At 36.5% G+C, this 24,898-nt stretch overlaps 1 protein-coding gene across 2 annotated transcripts in view; it reads right to left on the bottom strand.

Annotated features, from left to right (window-relative positions):
- AKAP6 (A-kinase anchoring protein 6) overlaps positions 1–24,898 on the bottom strand; it is a 230,108-nt gene that overhangs the window by 129,806 nt on the left and 75,404 nt on the right. For both annotated transcript variants that reach the window (XM_086613686.1, XM_086613687.1), the window contains exons 5-6: positions 14,302–14,398; positions 12,876–13,042 (exon numbers count right to left, since the gene is read on the bottom strand). In XM_086613686.1, coding sequence (XP_086469812.1) covers positions 12,876–13,042; positions 14,302–14,398 — 264 coding nt within the window. The remainder of the gene's footprint in view (positions 1–12,875; positions 13,043–14,301; positions 14,399–24,898) is intronic.

The following is a 24,898-nucleotide window of genomic DNA, read 5'->3' as shown; positions in this document are numbered from 1 at the left end:
ATTTAGACAAAAACAACATGAACATATGTTTTGTGTAATAATAACAAACATTTATAGCTGTCAAGAGAGAAAAACACAGGTTTATGCACACCTTAATGGCGTGCATGGGTGAGCATGAGTATATTTAAACATAATATATTACAAAATTGACAGCAGGCATGACTCTTCTGGGTACTATGTTAAATCAATGAATAAATTACCAAAAGTGTGCTGTGGCTGTTTGGATGTGTAATTGAGCTTAACGTATGTAGTGTTATTTCAAAAGAAACTGTTCAAGGAGTTTCTAGACCAATCCACTATGCATCTTTACTAAGCTGTTTACAAATAACAATAAATGAAACTGTCTCGCAGTAGGAAGGAAGTTTAGTTATACACATTACGTAAATGGGAGAAAAGTTAATTTTAATGTTTTTCAAGAATTAAAAACGAACTTGTTATAATATTGCTAGGACTCACTGGATTGGAAATCAACATTTTTCAAGTTCAGTTTTAGATTTATTTTAATTAGCTGATACTCTACAAACAAAAGTCTTTGTAGCAATACATGTCAGAAATAATTCCACTGAGATAAATATGGATGCTTCATACAATATCTATGCTAAAGAGTAAGAATCAAGGCCCATGTGAATGAACTAGCAAAAATATGAACTTAAAAATATTCTATTTATTTCCTTAAAATACTGCCTGTCCAACAGATAAACAACATATTTTTAAAACATTTTATTAGATTAGAAACATACGAAAGTAACTTTGAAACCCTGTTGTTGTTGACTAGTTAATAATAAAAGATAACAGATTTGCAAACTAAGCCATTAATTGTCATATTTAAGGAAAAATAGCTGGGCATATACTTCCGTTTCTTGTTTCAGGGCTATTTCATCTTACTACACTCGGTTTGTAAAATAGAAACTGATCCTATTTTCTTGGCATTCCTCTTTATATTTTGCTGTTCTGGTAGTACTTGGTTATTATACAATGCTCTAATCCCTTGCACCTCAAATCTAAGATAGGAAGGGCAGCTTAATAACTGTACTTAACACCCTTGCAGTCTCCAGGAAAATTTGCCAAACTGACAGCAAGGACAGAAAAGACAAGCTGACCTCAGTCACCTCATTCTTGCCCCCCTCGTCTGAACTGAAATGACGGTCCTCAAATGTAAGCAATCATAAATGCACCACTCTAGACTTCTGTTGCGTATCATAGCTTTAAGTCTCAGTATTTCAGAACACATTGTGCCAAACTCTTAAGCAGATGTGAACTTTTTCCTTTGCAATTTTCTCTCTCCTTTCTCACCATTTTTCTCCATTTCATAAGGTATGATGTGACCTGTAAGCATCAACCATACTTGTGATGTTCTTAGGGCTCATAAACTCAAGGATTAAGGCATTCTGTGCTAAGTGCATGGCTCCTTTCTATAACACAATTGTAAAGAAGAAAAAGAGGATGAAGAAATGAAGTGTACATGCCCAGATGAGCTATTCTTTCTCTCTGGCCTGATGATGGTTCATAAAGCATGCTATGGGGCGATTATAAAAGAATATGGCATACCACCTGTCTCCTGGTCAGAAATCCCATTTTACATTTAAAGCCATCTTAGGTTAACTGTCATTAATGTTTACAGCTGCCCATGGGATGTAGCTAAGTACACTACTACCACCTTTATTTTTCTGCAGTTACTGCCAGGTGTTCAAGGAACAAGTTTAAATTTCTAAATGCGATGCAGTCCCCACTGTATCTCCCACATTAGTTACGCTACTCTTGGTAAATGTAATTATCAATAAATTAGGAGTATCTGAGATATTATAGGAAAGGCTTAACTAAAAATTCTGGCAAAATAGTGAAAAAAAAAGATACAAAAAAATATTATGCGTAACTCACAAGAGCTGACATACAAACTTAGATATGCTTTTACCATAAGCATCTTGCATTCTTTTAATATGTAAGTCTATGTTTCACCAAGTGCTCTACTGAAAAGATTGTTTGTTTTGTAGATAGGTACACATAAAGAAGTCAAGCCACACAACGCTCCACATCGTATTCTGTTGCCTTCTAATAGATTAGCTTAAAAAACTAGCAAAATCTGTAACATCACTCTGATCTAAAGTTTAAGTATAGTCAAGTGTACTATGCCACAAGACATTTAAGAACAAGTCAGATTCAAAATGTAGGATGTCCAAGTAGATTTTTCCTTCAGACATTGTTTTACCTGAGTTCCGTTTTGTGACCACCCCAGTGAAGAATAGCTGCTTTATGTATACAGCTGAGACTAGAATTGAAAGATTCTACAGATTAAATCGTTGCCAGAAGATGTTGTTCTGAAAGACTAAAATAGGAACTGAATTGAAAAAAAAGGAAATGCCACCCAATCATGCTGAATATAAAAGTAATTAAAATACTTCAAAAAGATAAAACCATGCAGAAGATAAATTTTACCTTTATCAAATAGTATCTTTGTTCACATCAGTGTTCCTTTTGTTCTCTATTACACATTTAATCACTCTTAGACATCAACCATAACAGCAAAAACTCAAATACTGAACTGATAATTAAACACAGTAATATTTATAAGATGTTAGTTTATTCTGTAGATATGAACACTTAATTAATGCACAAATATAATGAAAGCAAATTTCTTTTTAAAGATCAGAGGAGTGACATGCCAGTCACTCTTCAATTGAATAAAGCTGTAATTTTTGTTTTCAGAGCAGTAATAAAATTTTAATGAAATGACAAAGATAGAATGCCATTAACAGAAGCAACAGTCTTTAGTAATGACAATTGACAACAGCATCCATAGTAAGCCACCATTTTTAAAGTACAGGATTTTTAGAAGACTGTATCCAAAGGGGAAAACTAGCTTTTTAAGCATGATTTTTTAAAAGCAAAATGTGGTGGAACAGTCTGGCACCAAAATAAAGCAAGCATCTCAGTACAGCAGGCAAGGTGAGAGTTTACTCCACTGATGCCTGCTCCACCAGAGGTAATCAGCATGAGAAGCACGAGGTGATACTGCACTAGTACTACTAGAGCTAGAAAAAGAAAGCAGGCTAGTGGAGAAAGTAGAAGAAAACCTTGTAAGCCCAACCTCCAACACTTATGCCACATTACCTGAACAATCCAAATATTTATCATTCTGATGACTGGTAAACATTACATGTGTAGAACACACATTCAAACTTTATAGTTTCTTTGAGCTGACCAGAACCAATTTGGTCTGCAAATCACCTATGATGTTTATAGAGAACTAGCTTTCTGTCCTACTGCTCTCCCATCTGGGTCTGACCAGGCAGCGAACCCTGTGAGAAGGAGACTGTCTCCATGTGCTCTTGTATTTTGTTTCACTTGTGATCCTGGTGAAATCCTGAACTATTTTGAAGAGCAACAGATGGCATACAGGGCGAGGAAGCAGGAATAAGAAATGAGGAAGGAAAGTTAACCGAAAAGATCTGAATTTCAAATAATTCGCTTCGTTAGTGAACACTATCTATAAAGTCAACCATAAACTTGTTCCACCAAGACATTTTCAGTCAGCTAGGATTCCTTTTTTGCACTTGGCTTATGGCTTATTTATGCATTTATTTTAGTGTGTTCCATCAACTTCTGAATTCAAACTAAAAAAATAAATAAAGAAAAAATCTCTGTTTCTCCTGTGGCTGTAAAAACCTGGCCTTGAAGGGGCACACAGGATTCTGAGCCCACTCAGAAATTTATACAAGTAATGGCTCTGATAGGCTATCCTAGAAATTTTTGCTTTAGAGTGGGAGAGGTCCAGTTTTCAGTAAAATGAATCTGTATATTTGTGCGTGCATGTTACTAAAAACTTACTAAATGTGGATTTCTCTGGAAATCTGAGAAGCAGGTGAAACAATAGACAGACATGAATAAGAGAACTCTTCCACCAATATTCACTGCTGAAAATATGTTCTATTCAAAATGTTCTATAATAAAAATGCACCAATGAAATTGTATAGAGAAAGCAGAGTGAACAGATACGGGCAAAATAGCAAATCAAGGCCTTTGAGTGGTTAATACTTAGTTTAAGTCACTTAAATGTGTTCATACGAATACATGCACAAATACAATCCTGTCTTTATTTTTTCAAATACAGGCCAAACCCAACAGGGATTTTGCCTACACAAAACCTGTCAGAGTTGGTCCAGTTATGCATGTGAAGTTACAATAGCCTAACACACTTTCAGAGTTTCAGATAACAGTGTTCAAAGATTCAAATAGCATTATGATAAAATTTGCCCCTTGGGCGTATGTCAGTTTAAATATCTGTTCTCATCAAGTTCTCAGTCTGCACTTGTTCTCAATGGAGTGATTTAGATTTAAAACATCTTTCAAACTGAACTTGATCAATGTTTTAATAGAAAGTAGCTTTCCTTATTCTTAAAGTCAAAATCAAAATTTTTTGCGAATTGTTTAAGTGTAACTGTTTCTATTAATAGTGATGGCTGTTAAACAGCCTATAGTTGCCAAAAGTAATCAATGTACGGTACCCAGAATCACGAAGGTGTAAAAATTATAGAAGTATACTATAAATACCACAAATACTTTGGAGTCCTTGTTCACATCTTCAATTATAATATGACTTGATATTTTTGCAGTAAATATTAGAATATGTTGGTTTAAAAATGTACCTATGTTTTATAACAGTATTGAATATTGTGCTTAATAGTAGCTGCAACTTAGCTGCAAAAATATGACTTTTAAAGTGTGAATCTCTACATTTTATTTTTGGTAGCGAGCTTAATAAATCAGAGAAAGGTTACTTTTAGATTCAATTGAGAACAATGAGGAGCTCTAGTACCATTTTAGAAATATGGCTTGTTAAAAATTATTAAAATTATTTTAGGTACCATGGAAACAATATTGTCATATAGAATTTGCAGCAAATATGCAAGGAAGTTGATGGATATATGAGGAAACAATCTCTGTGAGCTAAAATGAGACCCAGGTTTGCTTAACTAGGACTTCCGGGACACAATTTCATGAAAAACTAACAAAATATTTAGTTAACTTGTGATACAGAGAAATTTTAACAGGGCTCAAGTAACATGGAAGAGGTTTAAGCCAGAGGTCATATTACTTTGTCCTCTCTTATTGAAGTCCAAACACTGGCTGCTTAGCTTCATTCCTTGCTCCGTGAAGGCAGGCTCTGAATTAAACACAAAATTGTTCCTCCTGCCCACTAAATGGCACACAATTAACAACTCAGGAGCAACAGCTTCTGGTAAATAGCAGTGAATCTACCATGTGGAAGGTGACTGTAACTCCAACAGCCCCCAAAAAGGGCACCTCTGATGTTTTTGCTTTCAATCACTCAGAAAAAAAATATCTACAACTATTTATACAAAAGAAATATTTTCAAAATATAGCTCTCTCAGATGCATAACATTTAAATTCTGTCAACTGAATACTATTTCCAAAAGCAATGGTAAAATGTTACTAATCCATTTACAAGCACATGTGCATAATCCTGCACCTTATCCATTTAAAAATGTTGTTATTATCACAACATATTACCCCTAAAATAACAGGTTAGATTCATCCCAGGTGGCCTCAGTAATGCAGGCTGCGGATTTCCAGCCAGTGGGGAGGAAGGCAGTGGGGAAGAACCCCACAGCCTCTTTCCCCGTGAAGCAGCTCACCACCAGCACGGTCCACAACAGGCTCACGGAGGCACCACAAGATGAGGCTACCAAGGACATGATTTGATTTACGGAGTTTCTTGGAAGATCTCAGTTTTGTAAATAGTTATGAACAGTCAGCTGGAAAGTAGCATTCTTCCTCTGGAAAAGGAACAACAGTTCTGACACCTGCAGTGTTGTCGGAGAAAGCCCTTGTAAGAGAGCTGATCAAAAGAAGGTTTTAAGGTTCAGTTTGCTTGTGCCTGTGTTTGTGAAAAAGGCCTTGGTCTAATCACTCTAAAATTCAAATTTTACTAGCTTGGAAACTTACAATCTTTCACCCAAAATTATTTGCTCAGTTAAAGCATTTTAAATAAGCAAGAACTTGTTCAACTACGTAATTCCTTTACTCTAGGATAGGTACAAAATACAAGACAGAAGAATCTTAGCAGTTTTATGACACAGAGAAGGTATTCTGTGAATATTACTCTGTATGCAATGTACTAACTGAAGATTGCATTCATTTAGAAACTTAAGGAAAACATTCCATACATAGATGATCACATGGCTATTTTGGCTTTGCATGAGTTTTTGAAAGCTTCTGCTTATCTGAAGAAAATTTCACTTCAAGTGTGATAAAGAGAGCCACTTTCTTGGCAAAGCACAGGTTTTGTCAATAAAAATCCCTGTACCAGCAAGGTACTAAAAGGTACTAAAATCTTATGTTTTCTTTCTGTCTGTACTAAAATTACCACATAGAATTTTCCAACTAATTCTCAGAGTCTGGTGCAGAACAGACTTTGTTCTGCTCAACAAAGCTTTTCTGCTCAGTTGTCATGATGACATCTTTGATGCCCTTCAGTAGATCTCATTTATCTGTATTCCTTGTTTCTACAATTAAGAGTCACTATAAGTCAGTACCATTCAATTTTCCATATTCAGGCTGTCCTTTTATCGATACCAGCTTCAGTACAACTTTCTGTTTCCTTTTATGCATCCACTCTAAAATGGCTTGTAAAATTATGGTTTCACTTCTCAAATCCTTCCTGAAGATACTTTTTGTTACAATGATGGCTAGATCTGTGCACATTCTAGGTGATGTCTGTAAGACTAAAAGCACGTAACTTACAAAGCAAAGTATTAAAAACTAGCAAACTGAGGAACCTGATGCGTCTAGTTGCACTAAAAGAAATAAAGATTCCTTCTTGCTTCTTTCTTAGGTTATTTTCATTGTTACATCAACATAGCTTGTTCTGATTAGCTTGGAAATTCTTAACGGATATTTTCAATCCTATATTTGGATAACAACTGATATAAAAAGAACTCAGTTTTGATTCACATTCTCCAGGAAAAACACTAAAAGACAGGCTTATTCCTCACAAAACCAAAATTTTGCCTATTGATTTACAGAAGGATTTTGTAAATACCACCACCCTTTCTATCCATTTGACCAACTCATCCGTGGTTCAAATCCCCACCGTAGAAGCTGACAGATCAAGAATATTGTAACGTCACATACTAAAATACCTAAAGCCAAACGAAATAATAACTGTAGATGCAATTTTTTCCTAGTAGGGCAGAATTAACGGCATTGCACTTAAGAGTGAGATCATAGTACCTTTAGTCTAGACTTCCAAAGCTCCAAAAGATTCAGAACTGAAACGTCACATGAATGATTTAAACTGTTCAGCTGTTAGGCACAATAACACTCTATTTATGTACAGATAGCATTTTGAATACTCAACAATTTAAGACTATGCCTCAATGGCAACATAGCAAAACCTTCTGTTCTAATGACAAGAAATCACTTCCCCTATTACCATCTTTTGAAGTAGTGAATGGTGAGCTACTGACTTGCTGTAATAATTTTTGGCACAGAAATACTTTGTAAGGTATTATAAGGCATTTTATTCACCAGTGAAAAGTAGTAACTATTTAACTGCGCCCAAGACTATCCAGTTGTTCTGAACAGAAGAGACTAATACATTCAGCTGAAACTGCAAAGAATTAAGGTGGCAGATGGTAATTACTGATACTAGAAGTAAGCCTGGATAAAGATGGTTGGAACTTCAGTTTAATGTCTGATCTATAAGGTGTTGCACTCACGGCACAAATTTCTCTCATGTCTAGATGGGAATGTGGCTCATTATGGACACATTAGAGAAAAAAATTACTTGTGTTAAAGCACAAATACCAACTTCCTTGTACATTTCTTCTCAGAGACTTGATTAAGCCACGAGATAACCATAGACTAGGATGGCATGTGTATCACCAGATGAAATTCCCTTTCCATATGTCTGTACAATGTCAGAGATGGAAGTCTCATTTCCATTTCATTATCTTTCAAATTGTTACTGACGAAGTGATGGCTATTTATTGACGTTTGATTCCACAATATTACTAACATGAGACACCAGATTGAATGCATGCATCTGATCCCAAGTTTGTGCATATGGAAGACAGAGAAAGAGAGATTGTGAGTCAAATAAACAAATTCACTTAGAGGTGTGAAGTTTTAAAAGTCCACTGTGACTTAAGAAACTCTAGCACCCAAGTAAAACAATCCCTCTAGCCTGTACTATTCCTGCCCTTTCACTAGAAGCAACTAACTCAAGGAGAAGAGAATGAAGGCTAGTTACACATGGTATCCGACAACTTCAAAGCACCAACCACTACAATACTATATAAAATACTCCAGTTGCATGTACTGGACACTAGAAACCTAGTTTTCAGAGTTGTTGGGTAAGTAAAAACACTAGATTCTGAAATCATGCTCTCTGTTGACAATATTTAGGACTGTCCCAATAATAGACTTTCCCTGTTTTTAAATAATGGAAGACATCAGAAGGAATATCGGTGTGTTGGCTTTAATATTACAGTACAAGCATCATACTGATGTCTGTAGACTAAAAATCTAGAGCTGATAAAAGACAATGGGAAAAAGCAAAATATCTACTCACAAATATGATAGCTCTCTGCACTGATCATAAAGATGCCAAAACACTTCATTTGTACGTTCCTTTTGTATCAAAGTATTAATCTAATTGTTGTAGTCATAGCAGTATGATTGGATGGCTAGGACCAGTTACAAGTCTGAAGTAATAAGGAAAGGACTGTTACCATTTTCTAACCTTTGCTCTGCCTTGTTGTCCATTTCACAAATTCATCCTCATATTAAAATACTGAGCAGGATGTAACTGTTCTGGGCTGCAGTGTTTAGTTCACATCGCAAGGTCTGAGACTTTCTGTCGCTATAAAACTGTGAAGGAGCATTCCTAGAATCCCAAACTGCGGTAGATATTAAATAGCTTCATCAAGTTTTCTTTTTTTTCATTAAAATAATTTTTCTGTGTACTGAAGACTGTTTGTTTAGAATGGCTTAAAAACTGTAAAATTATGCGCAACTGAGTGGGAGACAATCCTGGAAGTGTGGGATGCTTAATTACATATCAAGAGGAAATTACACTGGTTTTCTTTTCCCTTCATACAAAGGTTTGTTTAACCACTTCAAACTCTGTTATCCTGAGCCATCTACTATTTCTGTGATGGTTCACTTCATTAAACATATTTTTATCTCATCTTCTAATATTCTTCAAATCTTTACTGCTTCTATCATTAACCCACTGACAGACAAGTCCATTATAGAGTAAAGACAATCTTCCAAAAAGTGCTTTTTACCTGAGACAACTAAGTCAGATTTCAATGTTCTAAGCATTAGGCCCAATGCCTTAACCAGTTTCATGCTTATCTCTCTGAAGCTGCAATGGAAAAGCAGAAATGTTTTTCAGTAATATAGTAATTATTCTGGAAAGGAACATGTCCAGAAATACAGCCTACATATATATTTCTAGTGTACACCATTATTCTTTTAACCTACCAGCCTTTAGGTTTTGATGATATGCTCTGAACTATTACACAAAAAAACCCTAAAACTTAATTCAAACATTTACTTACAGAAAAAAAGTATCCAGATCCAAGAATTATAGTCGTGAACTAACTGTCCAAATGCATGCTAGGAGTAGAACTTACAACTGACCGTAAGAATAGTATTCCATACAATTCTAAATGAAGAAAAATGTCTACTATGGGCAAATGCTATTAAGATTTGTATACTTCTCAAGGACATTAGTTAAACTATTAACTTAAGCTCTTCAGAAAGCAGTGAACTTTTCCACCAAACTATGAGTTAAATAGATTAGTATAATATTCATGCAGTAACACTCATAGCCACTAGATAAGAAAGCACATTATGACATTTTTTAATACCATTCTTTACTGTTTATTGAAAGCAATACTATTCCAGTAGGCCTTTTCTGATGAAGAAGTAGCCCAATTATAAAGAGATCAACTACAAAACAAGTGGTCTCAGACATCTCCAGAAGGTGAAAAAACACAAGATACACGCACATATGCAAACAGTCCTATTTTCCAGACGTTTTAGAATACTGCTTCCTATTTCCATCTGGAGAAAACCCCTACGGTTAGCTAAATGTCTTAAGATTCTGAAAGAAAGTCAGATGTATTGTATGTCACATTTACTACTTGTAATGTAGTGATAGGGCAAGGGGTAATGGCTTTAAACTGAAAAAGGGTAGATTTAGATTAGATATAAGGAAGAAATTTTTTACAATGAGGGTACTGAAACATTGGAACAGGTCGTCCAAAGTAGTTGTGGAGGACCCATCCCTTGAAGTGTTCAAGGCCAAGTTCGATGAGGCTTTGAGCAACCTGATCATGTTGAAGGTGTCTCTGCCCATAGCAGGGCAGTTGGAACTAGATGATCTTTAAGGTCCCTTCTGACCCAAACCATTCTATGATTCTATAATCAGTACTTGTTGAAATGTATTATGGTAACTCTGAGATTTATTTTTGAAGGTACTTCTCAATGAGGTAAGAAGGCAAAACCCTGTATCTTCCAATTTAAGCTGAATACAGTCATAATTCACTTATAAAAAGGTCAGAATAATAGTTTTAGTAAATACGTAAAGAAGAAATCTCATTGGTTTTGTAAGATTGTACAGAGAATGCAATACATTAGAAGAGCTTAGGCATTAGAAATATCTAAAATCCCTTAAGTCTTCTATAGCAATCACTATAAACCATTACAAAACTTATATACAATAAAATGAAAAATTTCATAAGCAAAATCTGAATTCTTGAATATAAATGTTGACAATGTATTTCTAGAGTGCAGAATGTCTCTTTTTTTTTCCATCTCCATTGCTTGCATAAAAGATGCCACAGCACTATGAAAACATGTTTAAAAAGTCCTAAGGGAAAAGTTTCCTAGGGTCTTTGAAATTCCTCCTTTTCCTATTTCTTTACAGATTTCTGACACCAACAATGTTCCTGTAGTTCTCAAACAAGGCAAAAAGAAAAATAGCCTCTAGATATAGTCTTCAGATTTCCCATTATACTTCTCAGGTTCCTTTTGGCTTTTGAAATAAACGCAAACTGAAACCTACAGTTATATTACCAACCGTATTTTAATTTTAGCTAATCTTTCAGCATAAAGAAGTAGATGGTATTTGACTGCACTATTGCCCATACTTACAAGAATCATACAGAGACATGAGTTAATGAGTGAATAAGCTGAAAACCCTTATTGTTTGGTCATTTGTTTGTCTACTTGTGTTTTTATTTAACTGTAGGCATAAAAAAAAGTATTGCTTCAGGTTCCTATCACTATGATAAAAAGCACAGGGCAACGAGCTACAACCTATCTGTATAAAAATTTACTGCAACATAAACAATGCCTCCATTTCACCTTTTCAAGCAAATATTTGAATATAATTATTCCAAGCTAGAAATTCCATAATTTTCTTAGCAAAATCAAGCTGGATTTTAGTACACTTTTTATGTGATAATTTTGGTTTCGCAGTTAGACTTTTGGCCATGCATGAGTCAAGCTCAGAGATACAGGGTCATATTATTGGGCAGGTAGAAACTTAACTTTGAGCTAGTCCATTTACTTTAACAGACCTAACTATGAAACCAAGTGTTGCTCCACCATCTACTTCCTAAAATAAGAGCTACATGGCACAGGAGCATTTTTCACCATGCAAGTGATGAGAGATAACAGATCAAATTGTGTCTCCTGCATCTAAGTCTTCTGCTGTAGTTTTGTTTCATTGTTATCCTTGGCTGTTCCTCTACTATCTCTAAGATCATTCTTGCTATGTAGAATTATGGTAAGAAAATACCAGAACATTCAATGTAATCCTAGCCAAAAGCGGCTCTACAAACTACTCTTCAGGAAGCACTGAATGTCAATGCAAAGAATTGTCTGACATCAGAATCTGAAAATCTACTCAACACAACCATCTCTGTTATTTCGAGAAACAGGAACCTTGAATTTTCCATAAATTTCAGCCTGCTGTATGCCAAGATGTTGAGAGTTACGGGATCGCTCTGCTGCATATTCTTTGCTTAGAACGTGATGGAAACATCAACGCTTTCCAATGCACCCTCCCCAACCACCTCTACTTACTACTGATGGTAATGAAAGGTCATGGACCCTATGCCTGACATTTGTATTGTGTGTAGTGCCCCTACACTGCTCGTACCAATTTGAATAAGCATGTTTTATATTTAAAATGCTCTTACAAATTTTAACTTTGGCAACTGGTAAGTGCTATAGCCCTCTTTAATAATTAATATTCACAAAACGATGATAGGTGTCAATACCTTCTTAAAGTACTTGTATTCAACACATGCACTATTATGAAGGACTAAAACTCAGAGCAAAAAGATTTGTGAAAAGGCATATGACCTTCTTCCCACTACAATGGCCATCCCCTAATTAAGCAATGCATCTGATAGTCATTAACAGGAATGAGATAATGAATCACTTTCTCTCTTCTTTGTTAATTTGCTGTAACCAAGCGGCTAATGGATGTCAGAGCTGAGTGATTGCACTGATTATAGTGATTTATAGTTGCAACAAAACAGTTTAAAAACCATTCTGATTATTCATGTTAAAGATGCTTTATGTTTTGTTTACTAAATGTTTTATGTTCCCCCTCGTGCCCCTCTACACACAATGAGACAGGTCTTCCTGGAAAACTTGAAAGTTCTAAGATTTTTTTATTGTTTCAGAGTAAGGCATTTCATTTTGTTTATAAAAAAAAAAGTTTACCCAGTAGAAATGAAAAGCCTTAGGGTGGAAAGAAAACTTCAGTGGTGCCTAGTTCAAAAGAAGAAGGAAATAAGAGGAAATAAGGCAAACTTCAAGCCACTTACCTTAGGGCTCCCAGTCCCTTCCTCATTCTCTGCAGACACATCAGTAGCCAGTATCTCTGCTTTGATGATATCCAGAGCCCTAAGAATCCAGCTGTGTTGCCGTTTGATTTGCCTCTGTAGTTCCTTCCATTGACTTGCAATCATCTGCAGCATGTCCTTCAGTCCTTCTCCAAAATGAAGCGGAAAAAAGTAAAAGTTGTAAACTTGACTGCATCTTTAAATACTATTCTTTATTCAAAGAATTAGCAGGATATTTAAAAGAATAAATGCAACAAGAATTTTAATGTATTTTCTCAGCAATAAATTCAAGCATTATTATTGTTCATACTGCAAAACAATGCTATAGGGTCAAACCACTTCTTTTAGCCATCATGTTAAATTTTGATTATGACTATTTCAAGAAAAGGAAAATCCCACATAAACTGGTTTCTGTGCAGTAGGGAAAGCTATGGTAATCTCACCCTCTAATACCTAGTCTTTATCTCGAAATATTTAATAATCTTCCAAATACACTTTTCTTACCTGCAACTCTTGTAAATATTATCTGCAGTTTACACATTACCATTTTCTAAGTATATGATGACATGCACTACCCTTCTCTCCTATGGCTCCTATACAGTTTTGGAACAATACATAGAAGTTACAAATTACCTATAGCTTTCACATTACACAGATATATCTGATGCTCTGGAACAAGAGAGGCACAACGTATAACATGATCGGAAAACAGTAGAACAAAGGATAACTTCAACATGGATGAAAAACATGCTAAATAGGCCAAAATTAAGATGGCATTCTGTAGCAGTATAAGCTGACTAAAACCCTATTATCATACAAGTCATGCAAACATCTAAAAATATAGGGGGTGGTGGGGATAGAGAAAGGGAAATCAGTATATCTCTCTCCCTCATCTCAATTTAAGGCCTCTGCAGAAAAAGACAAGCCTAACCAAAGGAAAAAAGGTATTTTTAATTTTAATCTATTCCTCATAAATATATTAAAATCTATATAAGAATTAGTTTAAGTGGCAAAATAAAGCTTTACCAATGCAATTACCCATGCAGAGTATTTAAAAATACATATATATTTGAAATCCCAATTCATTATCTTAATGTTATTTCCATAGCACCTACATCAAAGAATGTGTCAGTGTGAAGTTTTCAGCGATGCGATTTCAATTGAAACTCAGCTGAGCAGCAAGACCAAAATAAAATGAACAGACTATTTGCAGGCAGTATTTCATTTTATAAGTATCACTGCATTGTATGCAGTATATGAAACATTTATAAATCTTGAAGGTCAATCTGATAATGTAAATATTAATAATACATAAGGAAGTGAATATATGCAGTAATTTACAGCAATGCTTCTTCATTCTTTAATAGTCTGGAGACATAAAGACTTGCAATATTTCAGAAGGATTTACCTGACTTGTGAGATACAATAAGCTCTAGAAGTTGACGTCCTTCTTCTACCACTGCTTCTTTTAAAGCACAGTGGCTATCTACATTCAACTTAAAACTCTGCAAAAAGAAAAAGGAAAAAAAAAGAGAGAGAAACAAACTCATATCAGATGATGCAGAGGCAGTTATCCTAAAACACACTTACAAAACTACATGCTGTTTTTTATCAAGAACCATGTCTCCATTTACCCAATAGCCAAACTAATTTGTGATACTAAAAGCTATTGATATTTTGGATCTGGGCTCAAAATGTTTCCATTAGATCAGCAAAGTGCATCTGTGTTGAAACAGCTGACAAATCTAGAAATTCATTAGGTTTTATGAAAAGTTGCAACCCGTAGGCTATATCTGGAGTAACAGTGTTCTATAAAATACACTAAATTTATGCCACCACATATGAGCTCTGTTTTTTCAGATTTCTTTGAAATGTTGGTGATAGCATTATTTATGAAACCATAAAAAAATTACAGCATTGAATATATTGGCCTTATGTGCACTCACACAAATCTATTAATGTTGTGTTTATGAGTTAACTATCATATCCGTTTTCAAAGAACAAATCAGACTGCTTTAGATCTCTGCATTCTTAATTTGCAAGGCAAGTATTTTTTCATCCATTTTTACACTAATATTTTTACTAGTTTGCAAAGGATCTCTGCTTTAACAGTGATTGAAATATTTTTTTTCTTTTTTTATTTTTTTTTTTTTTCCAAATTGCATTAAAATCTGGTAATAGAGAGAGGAACTGGAAACATTATGCACTGTATGTTATGCCATTTCATACACCACTGATAACTTGGATAAATTTGTGAATTATTTGCCAGAGCTTCTCAGTCATACTTGCGTGTAAGAAAGAGAAACAAAATACAAGAAAGAAAGAGGTACTTGCTGTATTTAATCATAAATAATGTGCAGCCCTGAACACACACATGCAACTCTTGTTCTCTTTGAAATGTCTATAGAATGAATGAAAACAATATTTGACCCCTTGGAAGAAAAGAGTTTTGCTTTCTCTTGGGAATGAGTTAACTGGCAGAGACGAAAAGAGACTTTTCAAGTGCACATTTGTAGTTTCTGGTTTTTATAAAACTTATTTATACTTCTCCAGATACTAGGGACCATGCTAGCACTGAAGCAGCAGACACCACAAAATACTCAAAAAGCCGTCATTTCTTAGGGAAGCGACCATTTCCTTTGTTTTCTAACTCCTGTAGTCAGGCTGATTGGCATAGCAGAAAATAATATTGCCAGAATTGTAATAAAACAATGTTCTTTTACTGTATTTGTCATGGTTGAAAGAGGTATGTTGCTCAGACAGACTCTTAACAGTCTTTCAGGCAGCAGTGTACCTGACAGTTAGTGACAGAATGTTTTTGAGAATTCTCCATTCAAATAAAGAGCAATAAACAGGAATTTTGCTACCTTCAGCATTTTGTCTAGCCCATTCTTCCTTGTATGGGCATCTGAACATGTTTTGTACCAGCTATTGAACAACTGGGTCAGCCAAGAGAAGTTAAAAAGGAAAAAGGATGCCTAGCTTATGTCTGGCCTTTTCTTAAATCTAGAGTTTTATGAACCCAAATCTAGAAGTTCTTTTTCCTTCATAAGAGCACGTCTGAACAAGCACTGACAATATTTAATTTACTGTTTACTTAAAACAGGCTTGTACTGAATAGTTTGTAATCATGCACTTCACAGGAAATGCACTATGCGTGTGCCTCACACAGCAAAAGAGAACCTAAAGGACCTGAGAGTAGGTTGTATAATTTCATATAATTGAAGTTGAGTATAGATGCAGCTGGATGTGGCAGTGTCTCAAGATGATGTGGATGTGTTTGATAGGAAAATTGGAAAAGATGAGGTATTCTTTTTCATTAGGAAAAAAAAGAGACTTACTGTCCTAGAAAAGATTCATTTAACATAACGCACCAGATACTACAATACAGCTTGATTTTCAGGTGCACCCATTAACCAGTAATAATGTTAACTGAAGATGCAAAATATGATGAATAAAGATGCGGCCAAACTTTTGGGTTCTGACTAGCAATATTCTCCTTGTGCAAAATTCTGATTTTATGGATAAATTATGCATGGCACAAATACCGTGAACATACATGAAATTTAGCAGAAATAAACTTGTATCAGCACAGAGGCATCAAAAGGAGGGAACTATTCATATAAGTATAAATAAAAAGAGAAGCGAAGAGAATTGTCAGCTGATGTAGTGAAGTATGAGTTTTGGATTTAGAATTATATACGTATATATAATATCTTATGGGTGGTAATTTCCTATGAGAAAGGAAAAAAATGGACAAGGAACACTGGAAAGAATAGCCCTCATTCAGTGCCTCAGTGCTCATGGTTCCTCATACCTGCACGGCTGAAAATGTGACACATGAAAAAGCAGACAGAGTTGAAGATGCAACAAATATTACGTGTATATGCAATGGAGAGATGCAAATTTGCACAGCTAAAGATAAAATCAGACCAAATATTTGCAATGGAGAAGGACCTTCAAACACAGAGGTCCTCTCCCATCCTGGATATTTCCCATTCCCTACTGTTTACTTATGGCATTTGGAAAATTGTAACTCTAACAGCGTGTGACCCAGGTACTCTCCTCCCCTCCTCCTCCGATCTTCCCTGATAATGAATGGAGCCTTTGCATCTGAAGAGAGGAAAGGAGAAGAGGAGGGAAGTCAATTAATCAAAGCCATTTTTCCAGACACATTTGCAGCTATGGAGCACTCTAAATATCACACATGAGCACATACACATTATGGAAAATGCATGTGCATTGGCCTGACAGCAGCTTTTTAAACAACACATTAATGTCATCCCTAGCACTACAGTGTATATAATGTAGCTTACAAGCTGCAACAAGCAAAATTTCCTTATGAAGTTCTCTGCACTTTTCCCAGTCACCATGCACCTACATATAAATATCAACTGTTCTTATTCAGCAAGAAAGGAAAAGTGAGGCAGGAATCAGGCAGTTTTATCAAAGCTACAGGACTGTAAATAAGCAGAAATAAAGACTCCAAAAGTGTAAGTACAAAGCCCCAGGAGTGCTGCCTTCTGTTGACTGCATGGGGCGAAGGAGCTCAGCCTTCACAAAATAAAGCTGTCCCCTGGCTTTTAGAAAACTGATTGATCCATCAGAAACAATACTGCGGAACCTCCCTGGGGAAAAAAGCAGCACCTCCTGATCTATACTGGGCTCTGAACACACTAAAAATAAGAGAGTACTTTTCCGGCATATAATAATCTCTCCCTCTCAGCTTATTTGTCTATACAACTAGGGATGAGAAAAATTATTTGAACAAATATTTACTTGAAGTTCCCCTGAAGATTTATTTTATGGCTGTAGATACTTAAATTTGGGAAACTTCTATTGAGTAAGCATCCTACAGTATATATGTCATGCTCTGATATGCAATCTTTCAATTTTTTGCAACCCTCTGTTCTTAGCAAATTCTTATAATTTAGTAAAACACAACCTAGGTCTCAACCTATTTATATCTGCAGTAAGGACAGTCAACTATTCAATATTTTTGCTTCCAGAGGCACGCAGACTTTGTATAAGCATGCATTTTTTTTTAAGTCATGGTGTTTCCAACGAATTATTTCCAGTGTACTTTATGTCTCTGAAACACAAATAAGCAACTAGGCATCATGTGAATCTGCAATATATACATAAATATAGATTAGTTTAAATGACAGCAGTTTACATCTATTATCAGATTGTATTTAAAGAAATATTTTAATTTTCTCACCCAATCATACTATTAGTATGTGTGGAGTACTGGAGTACCCCTGAGACCTAATTTTCTTGAGGTTCACTTTTGATGTGCTTAAATACCTTTGAGAAAAATATCATTACTTCTAGGGCATTTATTTTTTAGAGTAATGGTACAGAAAAAATCATCTAAGTGACCTAAGACTTTAGAATTTGAAATAGAAAGCTTAATTTAAAATTTCCTAATAGTCATTTGCAGTTTTGGAGAAAATCACAATATTACTAAAATATGGACTGCTTTCACTCCATTGTGAAATTTAGAGTGATGGGAACAGTTTCTAGTAGAAAAGAAATGGGATTCTTTGACTGAGACAATCCTGGAAGGATAACCAAACTCCTGCAAATATTACCAGCAATGTTGTGTTTTGGATAGGGAGACAGTTTCAACACACAGTAAAGTTCTAACAAAACGGAGAAACAAATATGTGTCGATATTTTATTAAACATATGCTATATAACAATAACATCCAAGAAAAAAAATTATGTTGAAAATCTGATTTAATTTTTTTTTTAATTACCACATTTCATTTGTCTTAAAGGGAACATGACTTAAAAGAATTCCTCAAAATTTATTCTTATATTCTTAATATACAGTTACATTTGCAGCTGTATTGGTCCTGGCACAGTTACCTCCCAATAGCTTGCTATGATAAAATATCAAGATATCACATACTGAATTCAACTGTGTTGTCTAATTTTTTTATTTTTTTTTTCTTGAGGAGTTCTGACCACACAGAAAATCTCTGTGAGGTCGCTGCCTAGTATTTATGCACTCGAGTTAATAACCCAATAAGCCATGTAATAATGTAGTGGTATTTTCATACTCCAGAACACCACCTACCAATGACATTCAATAAATAAAAAAAAAATACCTACCATGCAAGCTGCCCTTATGGAAATGGTCATACATTTAGCAGTCCAAAGACATAATACTAAATATATAAGTAATTGGTCAATGGTTATATAAAATGGATATTCATATGCAATTTGTCCATGGAAAAAGATACTATCTCCTATTCAATAGTGCATTTCACGTGCTACATCTAAAAATGTATCATCAAAGTATTTGAATTTTTAACAGTTGGGAAATATCTTATTTAGGAAAGCCTCAGATTTTTCATTAGAGATATAAAGCCTACTTAGTGTTAAAAGTCACTAGGATATGTTTTCCTGGGAATTAAATGTTACATGTGAAATGGTTCCAGTCAACATCTCCTTTGTTCACATTTTTCATAAAACCTAGATGACTATAAAGAATTTTTTCTTTTCGTCTTTTCTTTTAAGCTATATTTCTATCTGAGTAACACTCCACCTGTTAAACAGAACACAAGCACTATGGAAATGCCTTATGAAACTCCATAGTCAAGGCTGATTTTTACCACAACAGCAGGAATTCTACCTTTGCTTTTAAAGGAGAACAGGGTGAAACCTCCTCTGAATCTGCAGCACCCACTAAGGGTCTTTTTCTTCTCTCCCTGAGACTGTGAACATACCCTCCCTATAGCAGTGATGGTCAAGCAGCCAATTATCTCCAACTGCTAAGCAAATCTCTAATGCCTAATACAATATGATTATCATTTTCCTTAGATGAACCACACATTATTTCCTTCTGTAATCAATGGGAGCTGGTAGATATTGTCTAAGATTGAATAGCTGGTGGAAAGAAGATGTGGTCTTCTATCCCCTGCAACAATGAGAAAGCTTTAAAAGACAATAATTTATAGGGTTTCTCGGGGAGTAATTCCTTCCACTGGCATCTGTAGGCAGATAAAAATGGGCAAAATAATGGTATCACTGTCTATGTTGATTCCCAATATCAAATTATAAACGCCTTTAAAATTGACATAAAACTGATCTGGAAACCTCACTACTGAAATCCCATAATTGTCACCTCCTGTGGCATTGTGCCACTGTAGATGTAGATCAGATGTAATATGGTTTGACTACTCAGACAATTTCTTTGTGTTTTTCGTTCATTTAAACATAATATTAACTGAACATTCTGAGTTCAAAATGTTTAATAATGAGATAATTATAGCAACCCTAGAAATTATTTTACCTTCTGATCACTGATATGCATTCTCCACCTTTCACTTGATTTCATAGATTTCATAGCTTTCTAGGTTGGAAAAGACCTTAGAGATCGTCCAGTCCAACTGTCCCTAATCTCCCATTAAACCATATCCTTAAGTAGTTCATCCACCCTTTTCTTAAACACATCCAGGGATGGGGACTCAACCACCTCCCTGGGCAGCCTATTCCAGTGGCTGACAACCCTTTCAGAGAAGAAATACTTTCTAACATCCAACCTGAATCTCCCCTGACTAAGCTTATACCCATTTCCTCTTGTCCTATCACCCATCACTAATGTAAAGAGCCCTTCCCCTACCTCCCCACCATCCCTTCTCAAGTATTTGTAGGCCGTAATCAGGTCTCCCCTCAGCCTCCTCTTCTCCAGGCTAAACAGCACCAACTCCCTCAGCCGCTCCTCATAAGTTTTATTTTCCAGCCCCTTGACCAGTTTAGTCACCCTTCTCTGGACCCGCTCCAGGAGCTCAATATCTCTCTTAAAGCGAGGGGCCCAAAACTGGACACAATATTCCAGGTGTGGCCTCATCAGTGCAGAGTACAGGGGCAGGATCACTTCCCTGTTCCTGCTGGTTACACTATTCTTGATACACGTCAGTATCCCATTGGCCTTTTTGGCCACCTGGGCACACTGCTGGCTCATATCAAGCCAGTAGTCAACCAACACTCCCAGATCCTTCTCCGCCAGGCAGCTCTCCAGCCACTCTTCCCTGAGCCTGTAGCGATGTTTGGGGTTTTTATACCCCAAGTGAAGGACTCTGCACTTGGCCTTGTTAAAGCTCATGCCATTGGCCTCAGCCCAACGATCCAGTCTGTTCAAATCCCTCTGAAGGGCCTCCCTACCCTCAAGCAGATCAACACAGCCTCCCAGCTTGGTGTCGTCCGCAAATTTACTGAGGGTACATTCAATCCCCTCATCCAGGTCATTGATAAAGATGTTAAACAGAACCGGACTCAGCACTGAGCCCTGGGGAACCCCACTGGTGACCGGCCTTCAGCCGGATTTAGCCCCATTTACCACCACTCTTTGGGACCGATCATCCAGCCATTTTTTAACCCAAAGGAGGGTGTGCCTATCCAGGCCAGCAGTTACCAGTTTCTCAACCAGAACACTATGAGAAACTGTATCAAAGGCTTTACTGAGGTCCAGGAAAACTACATCCACAGCCCTTCCCTTGTCAACCAGGCGGGTCACCCCATCGTAGAAGGTGATCAGGTTTGATTGGCAAGACCTGCCTTTCATAAACCCATGTTGACTGGGCCTGATCACCCGGTTAACCTGTATGTGCTCATTAATAGCACTCAAGATAACCTGTTCCATGACTTTGCCCGTCACCGAGGTCAGACTGACAGGCCTGTAGTTCCCCGGATCCTCCTTCCGCCCTTTTTTGTAAATGGGGGTAACATCCGCCAGCCTCCAGTCCAGCGGAACTTCCCCAGTGAGCCAAGACTGCCCAAAGATAATGGACAGGGGTTTGGCAATGACATCCGCCAGCTCTCTCAGGACTCTCAGGTGGATAATGAATGTACTTTTTGGATCCACATTCAGTGGATCTGAATGTACTTTTTGCCTGGGAGGACCAAGCACATTTATGAAGAGACAAACTGGTGGGGGTTTAGTGAAGAGGAAAAAAAAAAAAAGTTTAAAGGTGGAAATGGCAGAATATTATAAGAAATAAACAAGACAGAATAAACGATGATTAAAAGAAAGGGCTAATATTACCTACTGATATACCATGAATCTGAACACCAAGCAGAAAGAAGACATTAGCATAGTACAGTAACAGAGGGTATAGTAGATGGGACTAATGGAATTAAATTAAGAAAGAGAAAATTTAAGATAAATACCAGTAAAATTTCCCCTGAAAGATCTATTAGATTGTGTAATAATATCCTAAGGGAAACAGTGAAAGCCCCGATCCCTTGAGACCTTTAAATCTAAACTGGATAGAAATGTAGGAGTAAGGACGGCAATGTAATGGGCTGAGAGAGCAGTAGCCTATGTCTTTCACATGCCATGGAATTTGTGATGGGCTAGCAAAACTAAATACAAAGGGGCAGGCTCTACCCCAGTAGCTCTACAGTAATTCATACTTTTGTAAAACCACCTCACCCCTTCCTTCTCTGTCACAGCTTCTGCCTTTTTAGTATTAGGCAGTCAAAATTTTTTCCCTTGGTTACCTTTTAAACATGAATACCACAATCTTCTCCACATTAAATACTTTAGGTCCCCCAATTTCTGTTTCTCATTCCTCATTGTGTTCGCCATCTCTTAGGTAATTTAGCCAAGTTTTGAATGCACAATTTTAGATGTGGAGAAAAAAAAAGGAGAGTTAGCCCAACTCTCCAGGAAGCCTGTCTTTCAGATTTAGTTTAGAAGGCATAGAGGCTATTTTTACACATATTTCGTATTTCAAACTCACGTAAATTCTTCTGCTGCCAACTTGAATTTCTTTTTTGTGTTTCACTACATAAATTTCTCAGTTAAAAACACGTAACATGAGGCTTCCTAAATTGAATCTCAGTTTATTTATTATCAAGAGACAACAAGAAATCATAGAATCATAGAATGGCATAGGCTGGAAGGGACCTTAGAGATCATCTAATCCAACCTCCCTGTCATGGGCAGGGACGCCTCTCAACTAGATCAGGCTACTCAAGGCTCTGTCCAGCCTGGCCTTGAACATCTCCAGGGAGGGGGCATTCACAACTTCTCTGGGCAATTTATTCCAAAGTCTTACCACCCTCGTACTGAAGAATTTCTTCCTAAGATCTAATCTAAATCTGTTCTCCTTCAACTTAAACCCATTTCCCCTTGTCCTATCAATGGACACTCTTGTAAAAAGTCCCTCCCCAGCCTTCCTGTAGGTTCCCTTCAGGTATTGGAAGGCAGCTATTAGGTCCCCCCGAAGTCTTCTCTTTTCAAGGCTGAACAATCCCAGCTCCCACAACCTGTCCTCATAGCAGAGGTGCTCCAGCCCCTGGATCATCTTTGTGGCCCTCCTCTGAACACGCTTCAACAAATCTATGTCTCTCTTAAGGTGGGGACACCAGAACTGGATGCAGTATTCGAGGTGGGGTCTCACAAGAGCAGAGTAAAGGGGGAGAATCACCTCTCTTGACCTGCTGACCACGCTTCTCTTGATACATCCCAGGATGTGGTTGGCATTCTGGGCCGCATGAGCGCACTGCCGGCTCATGTCGAGCTTCTCGTCTATAAACACCCCCAAATCCTTCTCTTCAGGGCTACTCTCAACCCACTCTGTGCCCAGTTTGTATTTGTGCCTAGGATTGGCCCGAGCCAGGTGAAGGACCTTGCATTTTGACTTGTTGAAGCTCATGCAGTTAGCACTGGCCCATTTCTCAAGCCTATCAAGGTCCCTCTGGATGGCATCTCTTCCCTCAAGTGAGTCCACGGCACCACACGGCTTGGTGTCGTCAGCAAACTTACTGAGGGTGCACTCAATGCCGTCATCCATGTCACTGACAAAGATGTTGAACAGCACTGGACCCAGAACAGATGAACACAGACAGGAAAGCATAGGGGCAAAATGGCAATACAACGAAACAAGTGCTAAATTGCCGTAAGCGTGGTGAACTGCACATCTAGTCTGCCATATATAACTGTCCTTGATAATTTCTTGTCTTCTTGAGATACTCAGGAAATAATCTGCAGAAGTCACAGTCTTTTGACTTCTTTTTCTATCAAGACGACATTTGTCTGGCTGATCTTACACATTTCTAGCTACGCTTCTTCCATCTGGAGAATCACCATGCCAGAAAGCTATTTCATAAAAATATGCCTAAGTCGTATTGTCCTACCACATGCAGAGAAAAGAGCTTTCCAAGCCAAAGGTAAATTCAAGGGGCGTACCAGCATTGGCAAACATGGATTTACTAAGAGAGAAAAAACATTCACATATATATTATTTAAATATAAATTTACCAACATAACAGACTAAAAAGCACACAGTGACACTAAATAACACTATGCAGTTTCGGAAAAATCCTTGAAGGATTTTAGTTCTATACAAATTTCAGGGGAATATGAGGGAGATGTAATTTGCTTTATATATATACACAGATACAAGGCTTTATGCAATGCAAAGGTGAACTAAAATGTCTCCTTAGCAAAATATATCTATTAAACTGAGATCCCGAATTATTAACCCAATTAATCTGTGGAATTAAGAAAGGAAAAAAAAAAAAAAAACCATCATAGGAGATGCAAAGAAAAACATTTACTAATCAAGACCTCCATTCATGCTCTGAATTTTCTATATTTCTGCTGAAAGCTTTGGCATTGCGAACACCAAAACACAGACAGCAATTGTATTACTTCTAGTACTTAAAACGTGAATGATATTATGCCTCTGAGAGACGTAGCACAGAACCTATGGGAGTGGACCATAGCTCTTGGCAAGTAAGTAAAAGCAAATATAGTTTAAATGTTGCTGAAAGTGGGCTTGTTTGTCCTTTGAAATCCTGGCATTACATTCTTTTAATGTGATTTTTTTTTAAATAAATTTAATTTCACTTTCAAAAACAAATCGCAGACTACACTTATATTGATCATACCAGCATACTAAAATTTCTGGCAATAGCATACATTTTCATAGACATAAAAATTACAGTTAACAGAGTTCCTACATAAGCATTATGCAATTTGTTAA

This window comes from Tauraco erythrolophus, chromosome 6 (genome assembly GCF_009769465.1).
Source record: "Tauraco erythrolophus isolate bTauEry1 chromosome 6, bTauEry1.pri, whole genome shotgun sequence".
Taxonomy (NCBI): Eukaryota; Metazoa; Chordata; class Aves; order Musophagiformes; family Musophagidae; genus Tauraco; species Tauraco erythrolophus.
Note: the sequence above shows the minus strand (reverse complement) of the source record. Positions and strands in the feature narration are given on the sequence as shown.